Genomic DNA, 21,851 nt, shown 5'->3' with positions numbered 1-21,851 from the left:
CTTCTGACCCTATCCCATGCTCTGGACTCACACCTCCCAGGACAAAGAACCTGGGGGGCATCGTATATTTGGGAAAGGGTCCTAGTAGCTTGCAGACTAGCCTGGAAATGCAGGCTAACCGTCAGACATGCAACTACAACTCATCTAATCAGCTAATAAATCGTGCCTTGGGGCCAATCAGTGATGTCACAGGTACAGTCCTGCTCTAGTGTCTGGACACTCAGCAGGTTACTGCCCCAAGTTCTTTTATTGGTTACAAAGAAAAGGCCTTCTCCCCCAAATATCTTTTAAGATTTCCACTTTTTGAAATACTAAATATATTAAGAAAATTAAATGTTGGGGTGCCTGGGTGGCTCAGTCTAGAGCCTGCTTGGGATTCTCTCCCTCTCTCTCTTTCAAAATAAACAAACATTTAGAAAATACTTTAAAAAAAAAGATTAAATGTTGAAAACAGTGGCTTCCATTGCTGGTAACATCAAACCAAAAACGCTGCATCTGATTAAGTAAAGAAGCATCAATACTCCCTCTTCTGGCCTTATAGCTGTACCAACAGGAATTCTCCCCACCACTCAACACTGGAAATAATTTACATGTCTGTAGCCACTATCAATTTGCAACTAACACTCTCTGAAACTACCATGTTTCTAATTTGAGGAGAATACCTGAAACAGTAAACCACTCACCCACCCACCCCCCATATATATAAACTCACAGAGAGGATGGCATTACAAGGAAACTAAGGGGATCCTTAATTATGGAAGGAAACATCGTAGCCACATCTGCTCTGTTATATTTGGGTTATTTTCTTTGATCCTACATACTGAGACATTTAACGGCCCAAAAAACTCAAAACCACACTCAACTGCATATGTAAACTCACCATAATAAATAAAACACTTTGACTGTAACTACAAATCAACACTAAAACAAATTCTGTAAGTATTTTATTTATCATTGAAGAAAAAACACAGCAGCAAGTTCTGTGTTGGCTTCAATAAGACCAAATAGTTAATCTTTAACATAGCTACAACACTCCAAAATTGAAGTCAACACAGTCATTACTACAAATTACTTGTTCAAAGAATCTATCCTGAAGAGAAAGGAAATTAGGAAAAAGAATTTAAACAATTCCTCCAAACCACACATTTATAAATATTGTCATATTTAAAATGCTTGAAAGGCATGAATTCTCCATTAATGGAAAAGCAGTTTGCTATTGGCAACAGAAAAAACTCAGCAACAGTTTACCAAATGCTTTAAAATTTAAAAGCTGTAACTGTTTCGGATTCACACTTGAGCAGTATTCTTGTCATTACAATCATGACTGCAAATTGCTTTATACTCACCTCTCAAGTAAAACCTACAGAAAATCCCACTGTATCCAATGTTTGTAATGTTTACTGCACTTATAGTGAACCTAAAAACTTTCTAAATGTAGTTAATATAGTAAATACCTCAAAGTATCTAGAGGTATGTCTCAACCACTAATGGTGTGGAAATTGTTTCAGCCCCTGCTTTGAAGAGTCTTCAAATACATTTTTCTATAACAGAACCTTACCTCATTCCAAATGAATACGGTATTTCAAAAAAAAAAAAAAAAATCAGTTCTATACCAAGATACAGGTGTTATTCCATACCTGAAGGGTTCACATTTTATTTTTTAGTTTTTCTCTTTTGTAAACAAATGATTGATGAAATAATGCAACACCTCAAATTCCAGAAAATGGCCTCGTCGTCCAACCTCCTGTGGGTACGGTGCATGATCAATCTATTATAGAGGATTAATACAAGTTCATGCTTTTTGTGTTATGGTGAAACAACATTAAAGAATCCAATTTAGACTGGTTGACGCACAAGTATAATAATCCTTGAATGGGATCAAACCTATGTGAGACATGAGTTTGAATCCATTATCTTGAGATTTAACGTCGTACCGTGGTCCATCCATCTTCATCAGTCTCATTTTTGGTACGACGAAGAGACTCCCGATCTTTCTCAGCTCTCCAAGAGGACTTCTCTTTTTCACCTTCTCTCTCCCTTTCTCGGTCTCTTTCCCGGTCTCTTGAAAGAGCTGGGGGAGGAACACGACGAGGGGCTTCCCGCTCTTCTGCCCGCTCATCTTTCCTGTCATCAGCACGTCTCCAAGAACTTACTAAAAGTTTAACAGAAAAAGAGAGTAAGTTAGTGCTGTACTGTATTGGCTCAGACTAAACAGAACTTTAGCAAAAAGAATGTTTCCAATTACTCAGAAATCCTGTACTAAAGGTAACAATGCAGAACCCCCATAAAAAAATAATAAAATAAATTTAGTAATTTAAGACAAGGTGACAAAAATCTAAATGAAAATTTAAAATTAAAAAAAATTCTTGGCTCTTATTGAAATCGAACAGCAAAGTAGCCATTAAGCATAGTTGTTTGTTTGTTGTTGGTTTTTTTTGCATTTATTTTTGAGACACAGAGAGAGACAGAGCATGAGTCAGGGGAGGAGCAGAGAGAGAGGGAGACACAGAATCTGAAGCAGGCTCCAGGCTCTGCGCTGTCAGCACAGAGCCCGACGCGGGGCTTGAACTCACAGACCGTGAGATCATGACCCGAGCTGAAGTCGGACGCTTAACCGACTGAGCCACCCAGGCACCCCCTGCACGGGTTTGTTTGTTTTTTTTTAAGCTAAAGTTTCAATAGTCACAATTTCAGAGAAACAATGTTTTACACTTTGTGCTTATCTACCAAGATCTTACTTTTAAAGAACAAATACACTATTTCCTGGTTACATAAAATAAGCTTTCAAAGCAATATGTATCACTACTATCCAACGTAATTAGCCTACTGATATACTTTGAATTTAGAAATGAGCTAACTTCACAGAGTGACAAAGATTATGAAAACTATAGATTTAAACTGAATATTCATGATCTTATTTTTGATGCTTACATGAGTATGTGAGATAATTAAATAAAACTCAAAACTTCCCCAGAAATTATGGATTTCTGATAGTCCAGCAACATGCAGGCCATCCATACCTTCTTCACGTTCTGATCTGAGAGGAGGTCCTCTTCGGTCTCTGTCATCTCGCCTTTCTCTTAGGTCACGGCGATCATCTCTCTCCCGACGACGGTCATCCCGATCCCTATCATCTCGGCGAGCTGAATCTCTCCAGCTCGAAGATTCCTCCGCTGGTCCTCTTCTCCAGCCACCTTCATCCCTGTAGCCATTCAAAATGTTAAATTCTGTTGTTAAACTACATGATAGCGTATGTGAACAGACCATTTCCGAGTTGGTGCTGAGAGAGTTTACAAACCTAACAGGGATGAAGTTTAGATTTATAACTTGATCTCAACCTGATGCCTCAGGTGTAGAGGTCAAATGAGATTATCTGGATCTGTGCTTTCCAACCTAACAGCCACAACCTGTATGTAGCTACTTAAACATAAATTAACTGAAACAAAGTCAGAGATTCTGTCAATAGCACTACCACGTTCCAAATGTTCAATAGCCAAATAGTATTCAAATAGCTACCATACTGGATATTACAGATCCAAGACAATTTCATCCTTGCAGAAAACTGTATTATAAACAGTGCTGGTTTAGATTCATCAGCACAAAGCCAATTTGGCCAGAAGAAGCAAGCTAGAACCGTTACCGCTAATAAAAGTAAAAGGGGCTTTTACTAGTTTAAGGACTATATAACTGAAGAATTTAAACCACAGAGGATAGGCAACAGATGGGTAAAGATACCTGGTCTGGCTTCCTTACTATATCATTACAAAACCTACAGAAAGCTACACGGTGTCAGCCTCACTTCCTCAACTTTGTTAAAAGGGGACGTCGGTTGAGGGATGCAGCACACCATTTCTCAACGTGATCTGGGAAAACACCCAAGAGTATTTAGGAGAATCCCAGCTGTAATTCCACAAAGAGTCCCAATCAGAGCATCAAACCTCGGCCGTCTGAAGCGGTCTTCTCGATCCCCCTCTCGCTCTCTGTCCCTTTCTCGCTCTCTTTCTTTCTCTGGGTCCTTGTCATTTTCATCACGATCTTGGTTATCTCGCTCTCTTTCTTTTTCTCTATCCCATTCACGTTCTTCTGATGGTCTTGATTCTCGAGGTGGACCCCAACTCTCTTCTCTGGCCTTTTCTTTCTCTCTCCATCCACCTGTTGTTTTTTTTTTTTTTTTTTTAAGAAATAAAATTTTTTTTAATACTCCAGAAACCCAAGTTGGTAACTATGACTACACATCTTTATGTTGACATTAATATCACCATTATGTATGTTAATTTAAGACACTCCAGGGATGCCTGGGTGGCTCAGTCAGTTGAGCACCTGACTTCGGCTCAGGTCATGATTTCATGGTTTGTGGGTTTGAGTCCCACATCGGGCTTTGTGCTGACAGTGAGGAGCCTACTTTTCAGATTCTGTCTCCCTCTCTCTCTGACCCTCCCCAATTCACTCTCACTCTCTCAAAAATAAACAATAAAAAAAAAATACAATACAATCATATTTTTAAAAAGAACTAGGGGCGCCTGAGTGGCTCGGTTGGTTAAGCGTCCGACTTCCGCTCAGGTCATGATCTCGCGGTTCGTGGGTTCAAGTCCCGTGCCGGGCTCTGTGCTGACAGCTCCGAGACTGGAGCCTGCTTCAGATTCTGGGTCTCCTTTTCTCTCTGCCCCTCCCCCACTTGTGCTCTGTCTCTATCAAAAATAAATAAATGAAAAAAAAAATAAAAATAAATTTTTTTAAAAAACTAAAGCTACTTATATCATTTTACAGAATCACCAGCTTGTATTTACAACTACCTATTATTGTTTTTCTAACACACAGGGAGGAACATGTAAGATAAGGGAAATTTATATAGCCTGGGTTGTTTCATATGCTGAGATCATGGCTATAAAAATCTGTTCTGATGGTAAATAGACAACTCATTTTAAGCAAAAAAACTTAAAAAGTGGAGGATTAGGAAACAGATCTGAGATGGAGCCCCAACTGTAATTTCATTCACATGTTGCAACATTTTCAAAACCTTTGTAACTAAAAACTTTCTTTTCATATTCTTGCCCTCCACCATTTACCACCCATGCAATCACGGAACAAAGAAAGATCAATCCTTTGACCCCACCCTATCCATCACCTCACACTTAACGCTGGGATGCCCAAACCTAGGAATGTAATATATTTGCACAAAGAGGCCAAAGGGAGCAGATTTACATGAAAATCTATTACCCTTGCAGGACTATTATTGTTGCTAACATTTCTATTACAACGTGCCACAGCACTATTCTAAACCTTCTGTGTATATTAACTCATTTAATCCTTTCCATAGCTTTGAGCTAAGTAAATCCCATACCTGCCACTTTACATACTTGCTAAAATCTGTTAAGTTGCTAAAATTAATACTCAAGCACTTTTATAGTCCCTCGCAGACACGTGCAGAATGGTATCTGAGTCGCCGGAAGAGCCCATTCACAGTGGAGGGTGAACAAGGCAACGGCCCTGTCTTCTTGCTGCAGCACTCATACTTTTTTTAATTTTTTTTACATTTTATTTATTTTCGATAGAGACAGAGCACAAGTGGGGGAGGAGCAGAGAGAGAGGGAGACACAGAATCTGAAGCAGGATCCAAGGCTCCAGGCTCCAGCTGTCAGCACAGAACGCGACGCGGGGCTTGAACTCACAAGCGAGATCATGACCTGAGCCAAAGTCGGATGCTTAACTGACTGAGCCACCCAGGCGCCCCAGCTCTCATACTTTAAAACAAGTATCCTTTTGCTGGTCTTAAATTTAGTAACACATCTTTGCGTTTTTGTGTTTTATTGGAGATTTCACGGTTTAAAATGGCCCTCAAGCACTGTGCTGCAGTGCTGTCTCGTGTCCCAAGCACAAGAAGGTGATGGATGCGCCTTACAGAAAAAAAATACCATTTTAGATAAGCTTCATTGAGGAGATACAGTGCTGCTGGCCACGAGTTCAATGTTAATGAGTCAATTAACATGTTAAAACAGAAATGCACAAAAGAAGGTTCTGCGTTCATTGGTTGACAGAAATGTTGTGAGCAGAGGGCTTAACGGAACCTAATCTGGTATTTTCCTTCAGAGCAATGATTCAGTATTCACAGTGACTATAAAACATCTATCGATAATTAATAAGAACCTACCACACAGTTATCCCTGTTTTACACAAGGCACAGAAATGTCACACAGCCAGACAGTGGAAGGAATGGAGACCAGAAGAGACAGAAACACCAAGGGCAAAGGAAAGGAAGCTGCTCACTGAAATGTGCATTTAGGACGGCTGCCTCCGGTTACTGCTCCGAGTCGGGAGTGGGAGAGCCTGCGGGGACCAGGAGCAGCAAGAGTTCAAGGAAAGCATGATAGCGGCCCAGACCTAAGCACTTGTAGGGGAACAGAGAAGTGGGTGGATTTAAGGAACACAAGGAAACAGAACTGAACTAAATGAAAAGACTTATCATAAAGGATGAAAGAGGGCAAAGGACAGCTCCCAGATCTCTAGGTTATAAAATCGGACGGATGGCGGTGGCCCTGATGAGAAGCCTGTGGGTGTGAATTCAGTTTCAACAGGCTAAAGGCGACACGTCAGAGACATTTCTAGGTAGAACTGTACTGTGTGCAGCATGAGGCTGGTAACATGGGTCTGAAGGGAAGGAAAGAAGTCACCTGGAGAAGATGGTAACAGAAGTCACAGATTATGTACAACTGCTCAAGAACAAAAAAGTATGAAAACATGAGCAGGCCCAAGACTGAGAAAGTAAGGAACAGCTCTTCCCGTAAGCCTAACCGCATGGTAGGCAAGACTGCAAATACTTAGTATACTTTTTCATTATTTACACAAGAAGGCTGGTGTAGGACAGAACCTGAGAAACACCAATACTTAAGGGACAGGGATGGGACAAGAGCCCTCAAAGAAGCAGTCAGCAGGCAGAGGGGGAAAAAAAGCACGAATCGCTTAAGCAGAAAAAGGGGTAAGGTTATTTAACTTGTTCTGGTGTGTGGGATATCAAAGCCAAGCTCCTGAGATAAAAGTCACTGCACAAACACCTAAGGGAAAATAAAAGACCAATTTATCCAGAAACTAATAATAATATAGCCTAATCATTGTTATCTATACATTAAAATTTCATTTTTTAGCTAAAAAATAACTTTTTATTTAGATATGAAATACAGTCATTTGAAATCTCCCTGTTTGAAACACTACAGAATAGTCATTAGCATATGCAAGATTACACTTTCCATTTGTAAAACACATCAAGCAGAGTCTACAAAGCATCTAAGCTGGTTTTCTGAATACCAGAATTTTACCTGGCTTGACAAATGGTCTCCAGGGACCAGGCCTTGAGTCCTCGCCCCTTCTGGGAATCCGATCATCATCTGTGTTTCTCCAAGGCCCCCGGTCATCATCTGCACCACGTCTGGAAATTCTGTCATCATCAGCATTCCTCCAAGGTCCTCGATCATCATCCAACCCACGCCTCGGGCCCCGGTCATCATCCATGCCGCGCCTGGGACCCCGATCGTCGTCAGCATTACGCCAGGAAGACCGCTCGTCATCTGCACCTCCTCGCCGTGGCCCCCGGTCCTCATCCATCCCACGTCTTGGTCCTCTGTCCTCATCAGCTGTTCGCCAGCTTCCTCTGTCCTCATCCAGTCCCCGTCTAGGTGGTCTGTCATCATCCGCATGACGCCAGCTTCCCCTGTCTTCATCGCCAATTCGCCTGGGAGGCCTGTCATCATCTGCACTACGCCAGGAAGGCCGGTCATCATCTGCCCCCCGGCGAGAGAACCGGTCTTCATCAAGGCCACGTCTGGGACCTCTGTCCTCATCCATGCCACGCCGGGGAATGCGATCATCATCTGCTCGGAGAGAAGATTCTCTCTCTTCCTCATCCCCCAGTCGCCTTGGCCGATCATCCTCTCTTCTATGAGGCCTCTCCTCATCCCGCCCCTCTCCACGTCTCCACTCCCTACAGAGCAACAAGCCAAACATCTTTAAGAGTCCATTTTCTTAAGAGCAAATGATCCTTTTGGGAATTATTTCATTCACTTCTAAAAACCACTTCAGCCTAAATTCATTATTCCTAGTCCTGAAAGAATATGTGCTCCTAATAAAAAATAACACAAAATATAAAATCTTACATCAACAAATAAACAAACAGGTAGACAATTAAAGGTATCTACCTGCACTTTACCAGAAGCATCCTGGCATCCATTACTATGAGCTTTCAAAACTTAATTTCTGTATAGCACTTATGACCAGCCATCTTATCATGAGCAGTCATTTTTGAAGGATGGTCCAATCCACTTAAATTTAAAGGAAGGGGCACCTGGGTGGCTTAGTGGGTAATCATGACCGGATTACAGCTCAGGTCACTATCTCATGGTTGTGAGATTAATCCCTGTGCCGGGCTCTGCGCCATGCATGGGGCCTACTTAAGATTCTCTCCCTCCCTCTCCCTCTCTCCCTGCCTCGCTCTCTCAAAATAATAATCATAATAATCATAAGCAAAAAAATAAAAGGAAAATACATTCTAGAACTATTCATTCTTACTGTAATCTCAGTATTATTCCATTAGGAAACAAAAACCCTGAAGCATTTATTTCTCAAAATATCTAGAAGTCCGTAATTATAGCACCGTTGAAGTAAACTATAAAAACATTTTGGTAGCAGACATGCATACAATTCTTCATAGTTCTCCTTTCCCCACCTCTATAAAATAAACCCAACTGAAAAACTGCTAATGAGGCATTAACAGGACCTCTGTCTAATTGGTACTATTTTCCTTGACTCTACTTACTTCTCTGGTGGGCCTCTTCTCCACTCGGAATCTACTTCAGGTCCTTTTCTCCATGTGCCTTCTGAATCTCTATCTCCCCAACGAGAGTCCTACATTCACCAAAGTTAATGTGAGGCACTACGTTGGCAACACTTATTACAACTACTAGTATTACCAAATGTTTTTGCACTTATATTAACCTTAAGTCCTTAAATATAAACAAGTTTTAAAATGGTTTGTTTTAACCCAAAGTCAGAGTGGTAGTACAGTGAAACTGGTGTGACTGGCTTTATAAATCAACAAAATACCACCTTGAAAGCAATCTGGCACCCAACCCCTGGAATTATTCAAATATCTGCAGATATCCTTTGATCCTCAAAATTCCCTCCTGAGATTATGTGAAAAAAGCTCGGTGCCCCAAACGTACATTGCACAGGACCTCCTAAAATGGGACAAATGAAATGTCAAATGAGGGATGTTTCTATTAACAGTATTTCCCTCTTCCAAGTACTATGTTGTCATTAAAAATTATGGAAAAGAGTATAGGGAGATAAATACGCTTACAGTGGAAATGTAAATGTGGTACAACCTCTGTAGAGAGCAAAGCACACAATTTTAATCCCATACAGCTCTGACACAGTTTGATGGCTCCTACAAACATAACCTAAGGCCACAGTCAGCAATTAAGAATACTCTGGAAAATACAAAACAAGATCTGCGGCAAGGGTGGGAGGAGTAAGGTAAAAATCTAACAAAGCTAACAATTCCAAGTAGGTGGTGTATAAGAGGATCTTTATTTAAATTTTAAAAAGTGTTTTGGTAATAAAACCTCCAATAACAATTAACATAAGAAACTGAAGGGAAGAAGAGGCAGAGATGGTAAGTCACCTGCCATCGCAATGGACTCTGGACTCTTAAGATGGAGGTTATTCTAAGAGACTTTCCCAAGTGGACACCGTGGGAGAAAAGAGGAGCTCAACTGTCCATAAAACTTAAGGTCACTACAATGCAGGGAATGTCAACACCCAGAAAACCAAGTTTCTCCCACCCTTCATACTCACCCTAGAAAGTAAACTCAGCAAAGAATTCAAGTTATTAGAGGTTTTCACACAACTAGACCCTCAAAGAAGATTTTCAGGGATGGCTATGATAGCCATTAAACAAACAAAAAGAATTCCAAAAGGCAACATGATTACCAAAAATTTTTAACTCAGTTCATATATCAAACAGAACAGGCCCCGCTAATAAACATATAAACTGAACGGGAATCTCAGAGAACCAGTTTCAAAAGGACAAAGAGATTTTTTTTTAAAAAGGGAAACATTAAAAGAAAACAATAGGGCTCTGAAAGGCAAATAAAGACAAGAGAAAAAACTTTCCCTAGATTAAGGAAATATAATCTTCTCTAAGGTAAATGAATTGCATCCTCTGACTACAAAAGGCACAAGTGCCAAAATGGGTGAATAATAAAGGCTATGTACTTAGGTGACTGGACAAAGTCTCAGGAAAATCTTCATGCTCCTTTTACTCCAAGGACAGAATATTCTGAAATTCCCAAGGAATAATACAGAGTATCTACAGAAGTAGCAAGACCAAGACTATTCTCACGATCTCCTCCCTTCACTGTGTACTGGGATACTGAGCAGTCGTGAAACTTCTGAGGGAGGATTCGAACTGACCAAACCACTACACCACTTTTCAACTTTGAGGGGAGGAAACAAAAAAGAGAAACCTCTTTGGAGATATATACAAAGACAGCCTGGAAAAAAAAATTGAAAAGATATACAAAACAAGACCAAAAAAAATGTTATCTGCAAAAGAGAAAAAGTGGTAAGTGTAAACATATTTGAAACTAAATCATGTTTACCAATCTTGTTGGAAAACTGTTAAGAAAGTCCTAAATAGATTAACATGTTTTAGTGAGCTGGATATAAAAATATTCAACTTACTGCAATAAAACAAATAAAAGTAAAAGTATGCTCAGAATTTTTTTGTTCTGAGAAGACAGAGTTCCTTCCCAAAATTTACAGACTGTGAAGTTTAGATAAATTTAAAAAAACGGTGATAATCACTAAGAGACTAGAGACAGCAAAAATGTACTGAGAAAAGTTCTTAAATTTGGCTTGAAGAAAGCAGTGGCAGGAACATGGAAGCAAGTAAAAAAAATATAATAATTACTATGTTAAATGTAAATAAATTAAAGACTCTAACTGAAAGGGAGGGTAGGGAGGGGGAGGCACAAAACAGAAACAAAAGACTGAAAATGGACAGATTTGCGAAAACTAAAACAAAAAAAAGCAACTCAGGAATCCATCATCACAGCCAAGTAAGTCACCTCCCTTTCTTCAGAAGATGAAGCTCCCATAAGTTAACAGAATGTAGCAAATTAAAATAAGTAACAACATTTCTGATTCCATATACACATACAACTTTGTGCCCAATAGAAAAAGAATATGCGTTAACACATCATGTTTTAGAACACAAAATTAGGAATCGTATAGGCCACATTCACTAGTAACAAGGAAGTAAAAATAAAAATTAGCCACAGGAGTAACAAAACCAAAAATCTATCCATATACATTTTAAACGGAAATCAAAGAACAGCAGGTCATCCAAGAAAACTGACACAAGGTATGGCACGGAGGAAGGAATGGAGACAGGCAGCAGGCAAGAAATCCTCCAGCTCCTCAAGTCTGAACGTAGAAACAAAGCTGTATCTTGTTTAAGAGGGAGCACTAGCACATCCAAGGGGAAACAGAGAATGCAGACAGATGTCAAAGAACCATAAGGCATAAAACGAGCTCAGAAACAGAGTATAGATGACTAAGAAGAAAATGGGGACAGACAAAGCTACTGGAAAAAGCAGGAAACAAGAAAGGCCTTGACTGCTAAGGCAGGTTTTACCTTTGGTTCTAAGTAATGAGTACCAATCAAAGTTTGAAACCCAAGAGCAGGTAAAATGATCAAATATACATCATGAAAAAAATGGCCACAATGCAGAGGAAGGTCTGAAGCTGGGGAGAGACTATAATCAGAGGGAACAGTAAGGAGACCAGTAAAATAATACAGACAAAGGAAGATTCTAAATTAAGCCAGGAACGTAGAACAGAAAGGAGAGAGGGGGTAGATTCAAAACTCTTAAGATTAAATGGGTAACGGTGCAACCAATCAGGAGCAGGGATTAGAGACACAAACTAGAGGGGGAATAAAAGTCAGTTTTGGACGTGAGTGCATATTAAAAATATTTAGGGCGGCATTTGAATCACTTGGAAATATGGTTAAAATGCAGATTCTGGGGCGCTTGGGTCGCTCAGTCAGTTGAGCGTCTAACTCTTGGTTCTGGCTCAGGTCATGACCTCACAGTTCATGGATTCAAACCACACATCAGGCTCTGTGCTGTCAGCACAGAGCCCACTTGGGATTTTCTCTCTTTCTCTCTGCTCCTTCCCTGATCGCTTGCTCTCTCAAAATAAATAAACATTAAAAAAATAAATAAAACATGAAGCTGAGACACTGATATGTGCACTGAGGCATGTGGACCATGCAAGACAACCGGGTGATAAGCACGGCACATAAAAACAGAGTAACTTCTACACTCACCTTTCTAGAAAGTGGATCGTCACCAAGTCTTCTCTCTTCCTCTCTACGTCGTTCCCTTTCTTCAATTTCCAGCTCTCTTTGGCGTTTTTTCCTTTCCACTTCTTCTAATTTCTTGACCCGCTCCTGATATTCTCGTAGCTCTTCCTCACGTTTTGCCCGTTCAGCACGCTCTCTCTCTTCACGCTCTAGATAACGGGTTAGGTTATTAAGTGTGCCAAGTCTTTGCCCTAGAACTAGGTCTACTTTGCTGGTATTCAGCAGGCAGCGTAAGGTAGAAGGAAAATTCTTTTTAAAAAATTGTGTGTATTTTACAATGAGCTAAGGGGCAGAAGATATGCGAGAAAACAAGTATGATGCCACTCGACACTTTTGTAACGACAAGATACTCGAATGCCTCCCCAACTCCTGAGCATCTTGGGATTCCAGAGAAAGGACCATCTGACAGACTCCATGTAGTATGTGCTCCTTAATACATGTCAGTGCTACATAAACTTGAGTGATAAAAATTAAAAATTAAAGAATGGTATTAATTTAAAAAAACAAAAAAACAAAAGATGTGGCAATAAGCTAGAAGAGGACAGAACATCCTCACCTAAAACAAACTTCAGACAACTAAAAGTTAGCTTAAGTTAGCTGCAATTAAGAAGCCACTGATCCTGGTTCCTCATTCCTGTATTTTCTAAGTAAGATTACTGTAACGCGGACTATCAACCTTGCCTCACACACCCTCCAACCTTGGTCTAGCGATACCTTTCAGCATCTGTTCTTCTGCCCTCCTCTGCTCCTCCTCTTCTTTTTCTCTATGGTAGGTTATTCTGCGTTCTTCTTTACGCTGCCTTTTGCGCTCTTCCAACCGATTATGCCTTTCTTCTGCTAATCTCTCCTCAAATTGTTTAAGTTTTTCCTATTAATAGAATGGACAATAAAAATCCAATCTTTTGAAGCCCTACAAACCAGCTAAATTTGAAGTTTACAAAAGCACCGCAAGTTTCTTGAAACCCTATGTGCACACATTTCCCAATGACCGGTTTTTGTGACGTGTTGTGGCCAGTTATTTTTTCCTACACCAGTGGGTTTGTTTTTATACAAACCAAATCAAATAATTAAATTAGAATTTAAGAGCAGGACACTTTGATCTATTATTTCCTTTCTAAATCCAACAGTAAACAAAACTTACATCCAAAGCAAATATAATGCAGTCCACTTGCACCTTCAGAAAATTTGTTTATAGTGATGGCTGACTGCTTAATAACCTACAAAATATTTTCAAGAACATTTCTATTAAAATGTTATTTAAATGATCATTACAAAACGTTGGCTCAGGACACAACGTACCACTGCATTAAAGAAGAACCTTAAGGCAAAACAAAAAAGCTCATGAATAAATGTTTCCCTGAAACCAGTAACTTCACCTCATAAACAGACTGTCGTGCAGCCTTGAGTCGCATTACAAATAAATCTCTGTCTTCAAGCATTCGTGACATTCGATTCTTATGTTCGAGAGCCTTTTCACGTTCTAGTTGCATGGTAGTAATCTGCAAATACATAACATGAAGTTAAATTTCAAAGCATTCACTTTCTGATTAGTAATTTACTCTCAATTCCTGACAGATATTCTCAAAGAATGACAAGCAGATCTTCTGCCCCTTCTATCTTGCTATAAAAATGGAAGGGTTACTATATCCATGCCCATGTGTCCCTAGGCGGAAATCAGGGACAGGAGACGGGTAAAAGAGTCCTGAGGCGTCTGTAAGAAATTCTTATTTAGGCCCATGGTACTGAAAATTTTTATAAAGGAAAAACTACAATGTATACAATAAAACAAAAACTAAACACCTCATGGTAATAAGCACTATGATCTAATTATGAAAGATATTTTCTCCCTTAAAGAAAACTGTGGAGGTTCAGGCAGAGTGCACTAATGATTTAAGAAGACTTTTCTCTCTGTACTCCAAAGGGAAATGGAAAGCTACAGGGCAGAGACTACAACAAATCATCTCAAATATTTTATCTGGTCTGCACTCTGTTTTCTCTGATTTTACACATTATCACAAAAATTCGAACTTCTGAAAGAATGGGAGGAACTGGCAAACGAAGCACAGAATGGCAACACTCCAGTGGAACCAAGAGGCTGCATTCTCCACACTGCAAGTCCCCACAGGTTTGTTGTCTGTCTGTATTTACTTTTTTTTTTAAAACTAGAACAGGGCCACTAGTTTTTAATCACAATTTAATCACGAGCATTTGAAAGCCTTGCTCTTGTACCATTAGATAAATACAGAAGGGACAGTCTAGTCCCAAAAGGCCATGTACTGTATGATTCCATTTATATAAAATATCTAAACAATAAGCAAATCTAGAGACAGACAGGGCACTGGTGGTTGCATAAGGCCAAAGTGGTGTGGAGAAAATGGGGAGGGACTGCTAATAGGCGTGGAGTTTCTTTTGGGGTAAAGTTTGATGGCTGTGCAATTCTGTAAATGTACTAAAACCCATCAATTACACAGTTTAAACAGGTGAATTGTGTGGCATGTGAGTTATATCCTCATAAAGCTCTTTTTTAAGTGAACTTTTCACCTGTCTTTTGCGTTACTACAAGTTTCATTTTTTAACCTCTGTTGTAAAAACATCTATCTGCCCACCAGTCTGTCTGTATTCAGCCATTAAAGTGCCACCATTCCTCGCAAAAGAGCACAGAATGATCAGTTCTGAAACCGTGGCCCCATTACTGGCAGAGGATTTAATTATAGCTTACAGTCTAAAAGTGTTACAGTCCAATGTAAATCTTACTCTTTCTTCTTCTTGCTGTTCCCACAGATCCATGTCTTTAATCCTCTGTTCTTCATATGCGCTCTTTATCAAAGGGATTTCCTCCAAGCGTTTAGCTCGTTCGAAATAATCAATCTGAATGACATGAAAACAAAAGTATTTAAGAAAGAAATTTCTGTTAACCTGACATGTTGTAAGTTTACCAACCAGTCCTTTCATTCACCTTCTTTTCTTGATTCTTCAGGCGTTCCTGAAGTTCCTTCTTTTCTTTCTCCAGTTGTTCAACCTGTTTAGCCATGATAAAATCCGGATCCAATTCTTCCAGATCCTGTAAAGTATTACAAACGCACAATCACTAGTAAGAATATAGAAGAAAGGCGTATGGAGCAATGTTTTCTAAAATCAAAACCTAAGTTACTTTTTATACAATGAGTAAGTGTTACCAGCAGGTGAAGTGAGGCAATGTAAGAATTTTTACAATAGCCATATTTCCACTTCTGTGTAGGGAAAAACAACATAATCTTAACATCTACTTCTCATTCCGCCCACCTGCACGTACCCAACTCTGTTTTAACAATGGCTAAAAACTGCACAGAGCCATTTAAAACAAAGGCTTACTTCACAGATTATAGTTAATGAATCAGCTGTACACAAACGAGTGAAAATAACCAGATTACTCAAAGTAAATCACTAATTGGTACAGAACTGTGCTTCTGAAATGTGGATCAAAGACCGTAACAAGTAGTGAGCTACATACTTCAATATCGATGTCTTTGAACGCTTTGGCACCCAGTTCCGTTTTCTTGATCTGCTCCAAACGCTCACGGACAGTTTTCTTTTTGATTTGTTCATGTTCCTGTAAGATGCGCTCCTTCTCTCTCTCCTTTGCCTCCTGTCGCAGCCTCTCTTCTTCAGCTTTCCTTACTTTCTGAAGTTCAGCTTCCCTCTGCTCCAATTCTTCCTTCTCACGCTGAATATTGAGACTCTCAAGGCGCTCTTTCCTTTCCTCAATTGTCTGACGGCGAGCCAGGATACGCTGATGCTCTTTTCGGGAATTTTTAAGGTATGCAGTAACAGCCAACTGATGCTGTTCTTCTTTCTCTTGCTTCAAAAATAAACGGATTAAAAAAATCATCACATGACACACCAGGGTATTAGGCATCCAAAAAATTACTAAATAATCCTGACCTATTATTACCCTTACGTATATCTGCATTTAATAACAAGAGATGATGTTATTCAAGCTACTAGCTCCCAGCACCAAATACTATGACCTATACAAAATCTTTAATAGCAGCGACATAGCTGAAGAACCTTTATTTGCTAGGTCCATTGTTCTCTGCACCAAATCTACTTTATAGCATGTAAGCCAAGGAGAAAGGCTAACAAAACTAACAAGGAAAGAAGTTAAGCAGGAAGGAAAAATCCCACAGAGGGGGTGAAGAGGGGATATCCTCTTATATGTGATAGGTACAATACCAAAACTAAGAAATACAACTGAATAGGAAATATATAATAAAGTCTTTTTCTCAGACATCATCCCAAACAAACCTTTTTGTGCAAGACATAGCGTAAGGGCCCCTGAAAGATTCTGTAGTTCATTTCTCCCCAAGATGCATACCAAAATATGAGCTGGCTTAATGACTTCAAGTGCCTTTGCAAGTACTGAAGACATCGCTGTCAACTGATTTCTGATCTGTTCTGAAGGCATGCTTTGCAAATGAGGACCAATTGGGGCATCTTCTCGAGTAGCGTAATTCAAATCAGATCCAAAACTAAGGGTCCGAGAAGTGTGGTCAATACGAACCTTTGAAAATTAAACGACCTCATCAATAGTTACATCTATATACAAATACGAAATCATTCTACAGACGGGTCCCTTATATTTTCTTAAATGTCTATTTTTGAGTGAGAGGAAAAGAGAGAGAGCGTGTGTGCACACGAGACAGAGCACAGGGGAGGGGCAGAGAGAGAGGGAGACACAGAACCCAAAGCAGGCTCCAGGCTCCGAGCCGTCAGCACAGAGCCCAACACAGGGCTTGAACTCGTGAACTACAACAGCATGACCTGAGCCGAGTCAGACGCCCTATTGACTGAGGCGCCCAGGCGCCCCACAAATAAGTAACTTTTGATAAAAAATTTCAAATGAATATGAGAAAACATTAAGAATGTTAAATACAAAAGCTAGAAAACCCATTCAGTACAACTTTAAAATGGTGCCACTGAACCAAAAACTGCGAGAAACAAAGGATAGGTGTTTTTTAGTCCTTAAAGGCCTTCTACCTCAGTGTCCCTTCCAGCACATACCTGCAGATCACAGTGCCTGGCAGCATCTACTATAGCCCGTTCCAGTTGGAAAGCATCAACAAAAGGAACCAGAGAAGTCAAACGAGAAAACTCAATGCTCTGATAAATCTGTGCCACCTGCATAAAGAACACAAGGTTAGCAGTAATAGCTATAACTTATTCAGCATTTTTATGTGCAGTCTTACACAACTATGAGTAGAACCTATGTCCATTTCCCAGAGAAGAGAAGTTGAAGCTCAAAGTTAACTGTTAACACTACACTGCTAGAGTTGGAATCACAATTCAAAGCTATCAACCCCAAAAGCTATGCTCTGAACCATCACATTATACCATTCCTCAAAAGTATAATCCTTTCAAATCCTAGTTTCATCAAACAAAAAGCCCTGAATGGCCATATATTTGTAGAGATCTGCTACTTACCTAATTCATCTGAACACTTTTAATAAAATTATTTGTCTGAAGGAGACTGGCAGCATTACTATTTAGTTATACTGCTAATTAGCCTTCAACTATTTGTATAGCACATAAGAAATAACACTGCTCACATATACAAAAGAAAGCAGGTCAATGAAATGTGCATAAATACTGAAGTGAAAATATAGTAAAAGCCCCCTCCCAATGAAACAAATGGAAGACAAAACAGGAACATTTAAGCCATATTATAAACCCTAATATTCAAACTTACATAAGTCAGCCTAAAGTATGTTAAAAGACTAACAATAAATAGCGTTAGTAAGAGAAAAGGCTTCCCCACTCACCACAGGTAGGAGGGTTCACTAACTGAATCTCTTGAAGAGCTATTAAAGCTTTAAATGTGTAAACTCTGTGACTAATTCCACTTCTGATATTACACAAAGTCACAGAAGTACGTAAAGACACATGTATGGAAATGTTCACTGCTACAACATTTTCTAATAGCAGAAAAACCCCTAGAAATACGATTTCCATCGGTAGAGTCTGAATAAATCACAGTACCCTTTAGACAATTTAAAACCATGTAGGTGTTGAATTAGATTTACACTACTAATGAGGAGAAATGTACGTAGATAGTGTTCAACGATAAAGGAGAAAAAAACTACAAATTATACGTAAAATATTGTTTTTCAAATCAAATAAATTAAGACTAATTTTGGCAAGGACAGAATTTGGTGAGGAGTTCAAATCCTAGGCCATTCCTCAATTTTTTAGTGTTGTGATAAAAACAATCAAGGGGAGAAATTCCAGTTCTAAATAAAACATTTATTTAAAAATGTTTACCTGCTGCAGTAGACGAAGTATGGTGTTGTTCTGCAGCTGTGGGACATACTGTTGCAATTCTGGTTCCTTTTCAGGTTGTTCCCTAACCCAATTTAGAACCTGTAAAGTCCATTACATTGAAAACAGATCATACTTTCTAATAACAGTAAAACATCTATGAAGTTTTTCATTTTTTTTTTAACATACAGAAACATCACAGTGCGGGGAAATACAAATGTAATACAAAACTATGTTGATGCTTGTCTGAAGGTGACTGACAGCAATGACTAAATTAGCCATGCTGCTAATTTACCTCCAAAGGCTTATTTATTTAGCACATCAGAAATATCTTTTCCCTTAACATAAAGAAAAAAAGACAATGAAATGTGCACTGAATTTAAACACAGAGGACAATACTTCTCTCTCCTCAGTATAAATACAACCTGAAAAAAGGCCAGCTAGCAAAGGTCATATAACCAAAACTAGAACACTAAGCCTTACCTTTGTGACTCTCTCGCAGAGTTTTAGCGGGTTAAATTCTACTTCCAGCCAATTGTAAAGGTCTTTCACTTCGGGAACAACATACTGCAATACATTGAATCTGACCTACAATGAACAAAAGGTTTAACTGCTGAAGGAAATTTTCCAACTAAATTCCCAACTGAATTGAATACAAAGAAGAAAAATACAGGATTGGAGATCTAGAAAGTGTCTGAAAGACCAGCCTCAATCCTCTTTAAATTTACCAGAGGACTCTAAAAGAAAACTACACTTGGGTCTCTTACCCCAAATTATGTATCTATCTACAGTGAAAAGTCTCCCAAGAGCTTAATAAGGATATAAAAACTCTAAACCAACAAAATATTTACAAAGACAACTAGTGTGGCCAACCTAATTACCAGCAATAAGTAAAATCCCACAGTTCACAAATTACTGTAGCACACAAAAATTACCATGCCAACACTATTCATAAAAGCCCCTATTAGAAAAAACTCAGGACAAACAGGGATAGGTTCTTATACAGAAATGATCGAAGAAAAAAAAGCTACACACATGTGAATAAATCTCACAAGAATTTAACATACTGCATTTATGTGAACCTCAAATCTCATATAAAGTACACAGGCAAATTTATGTGTGGTGTCGCATATCAGGGCAAGTGGCTATTTTGGGGGGCATGGGGAGTGAGGACTATAAACCACCTGATGAGAATGTACCCAATTACATTTATGATTTACACTTTTATATGTAAAACTCAACTAAGGGTGCCACCTGAATAACTTTTCTTAAAAAGGGAGACAAAAAATTGCCAAACTTTATAAACCTCAAAACTGCCCATAATTAAATCATACCTTACCTAAACTATAAACTAGAATATATAATGCACACGGACCTTTACCCTTTACATGTGGGGAACTGCAAACCCAAAGACAGCAGACTAACTGCAGAGACACAGCAAGACTTGCAAGCACAGGACTGCAGGATTGTGTGTGTAGCCACAAGACTGGTCACAAGACTGAGGCAAATGACAGCAGATCCTATCCCCAAACATGAGCACTCTAGTCTATCTCCTATCCAAAATGGGTGCACGACTGATTTCCACATTTCTGGAATACCTCCCTCACAAGTGCCTTTATTGAAATTAAGTGTGGTGTGGTATAAGCATTCAAATAAAATTCTCCCAGCTGTAATTGTATTCCTATCAAATTATTCTAGATTCTCCATTTAGCACCCTTTTCCCCAAAGAGGAGATATGCTACAATAGGCTACTGTAATCTGTTAAAATATTTCTAAGATTTATAATTGGCTTTCTGATCTAAGAACGAGTTGCTTATGAACTCTGGTTAATCTGAATATGTTCCTGAGATAAGAGAATCATTCTCGGGGTGCCTGGCTCAGTCGGTAAAGCATCTGACTTCGGCTCAGGCCACGATCTCGCGATTCGTGGGTTCGAGGCCCACGTCTGGCTCTGTGCTGACAACTCAAGGGCCTGAAGCCTGCTTCATATTCTGTGGCTCCTTCTCTCTCTGCCCCTCCCCCGCTCGTGCTCTGCCTCTCTCTCAAAAATAAATAAACATTAAAAAATAAATTTAGAAAAATCATTCTCTTGGTGTTTACAAATTCAGTTATAGGAGCTCAAAGCTCAGGTCTCAAACTTGAATGTATGGTGAACTCATAAAGACTTATATAAATGCCCACTGAAAGCCAGCTAATCTACTGACCTGATACCAACCTATACCGTCCTCATAAACTTTTATACCTGTCTATGGGCACAATAAGGACCCAGGTCTGGATGTCCTGGCTGCTGGCCAAAAGCTCTCCAACAATGATAAACCAGTGTAAGACACCAACTTTAACATCAAGGTGTGTGTTAGGTATGTAGATAAAAGTTCAAGAGATATGGACTCTCTTTCCGGTTTAAACACTTGTTCAGTATTTTAAAATAAAAAAAAAATTTTTTTTACACTACTTGCTAGTAAGATCTCTTCCCAAAGAAAATGCTATCATTTTATTCACTTAATTCTAAGTCAGTCCCACAAAAACTCGTCAAAACACAAAGCTGACCTGTGGCCAGTGGCAACAAAATAAAACATGGAGGCATACAGAAACAGAGAAGTGCTGTTTTGCAGATTAAGTTCTTGTTAAAAGCTTACAACAGGCACCAGGGGGGCTTAGTCAGTTACGCATCTGACTCCTAGCTCAGGTCACAATCTCCGGTTTGCGAAATCGAGCCCCACGTCGGGCTCCACAATGCTTTGGGACTCTCTCTCTCCCCACCCCTCCCCCTGCTTGGACACACAGTTCTCACTCTCTCTCTCAAGCAAACAAATAAAAATAAAAACTGACAACAAAGGGAATCTGCCTTCCTACTGTTACAGAAAAGTGTTCCAAGGGAAAAGTGTTGCTACATAGAAAACTGATTAGTTCTTACTTAACGGGTTCTGCCAGAAAAGCAAAGCCTCTTCTCTAGCAACTGTCCCTCTTATTTCTCTTGTTCCAAAGTAATTTACTGGGCTATTATATTACAGTAACTACTAAGTCTGACCATTGTGAGTCAGACTCTCTAAAACCTAAAGTTGTAAATCTTAATTGCCTGGCATGTAATACACACGTGCAAGGGGCGCCTTGGTGGCTCAGTCAGTTAAGCAGCAGACTC

At 39.4% G+C, this 21,851-nt stretch overlaps 1 protein-coding gene and 2 non-coding genes across 4 annotated transcripts in view; all 3 read right to left on the bottom strand.

The window, feature by feature from the left end:
• Positions 1-927: 927 nt before the first annotated feature.
• EIF3A (eukaryotic translation initiation factor 3 subunit A) overlaps positions 928-21,851 on the bottom strand; it is a 35,510-nt gene continuing 14,586 nt past the window's right edge. The window contains exons 8-22 of one of the 2 annotated variants that reach the window (XM_030334136.2): positions 19,196-19,300; positions 18,716-18,814; positions 17,459-17,575; positions 16,773-16,958; positions 15,909-16,256; positions 15,375-15,479; positions 15,173-15,286; positions 13,795-13,917; positions 13,133-13,286; positions 12,383-12,567; positions 8,804-8,892; positions 7,311-7,972; positions 3,939-4,152; positions 3,021-3,202; positions 928-2,152 (exon numbers count right to left, since the gene is read on the bottom strand). In XM_030334136.2, coding sequence (XP_030189996.1) covers positions 1,923-2,152; positions 3,021-3,202; positions 3,939-4,152; positions 7,311-7,972; positions 8,804-8,892; positions 12,383-12,567; positions 13,133-13,286; positions 13,795-13,917; positions 15,173-15,286; positions 15,375-15,479; positions 15,909-16,256; positions 16,773-16,958; positions 17,459-17,575; positions 18,716-18,814; positions 19,196-19,300 — 2,913 coding nt within the window. In that variant the 3' untranslated portion in view covers positions 928-1,922. Of the gene's footprint in view, positions 2,153-2,655; positions 2,738-3,020; positions 3,203-3,938; positions 4,153-7,310; positions 7,973-8,803; positions 8,893-12,382; positions 12,568-13,132; positions 13,287-13,794; positions 13,918-15,172; positions 15,287-15,374; positions 15,480-15,908; positions 16,257-16,772; positions 16,959-17,458; positions 17,576-18,715; positions 18,815-19,195; positions 19,301-21,851 lie in introns of those variants that run through there. The other variant, XM_030334137.2, reaches the window with a different exon arrangement.
• On the bottom strand, positions 17,909-18,038 carry LOC115527855. The gene has a single exon (XR_003973082.1). It is a non-coding gene; the product is annotated as a small nucleolar RNA SNORA19 (small nucleolar RNA).
• Positions 18,953-19,086, bottom strand: LOC115527856. The gene has a single exon (XR_003973083.1). It is a non-coding gene; the product is annotated as a small nucleolar RNA SNORA19 (small nucleolar RNA).

Source organism: Lynx canadensis, chromosome D2 (genome assembly GCF_007474595.2).
Source record: "Lynx canadensis isolate LIC74 chromosome D2, mLynCan4.pri.v2, whole genome shotgun sequence".
In the NCBI taxonomy this organism is placed as follows: domain Eukaryota; kingdom Metazoa; phylum Chordata; class Mammalia; order Carnivora; family Felidae; genus Lynx; species Lynx canadensis.
The sequence above is the reverse complement of the archived record's forward strand: the minus strand, read 5'-3'. Positions and strand labels throughout refer to the sequence as shown.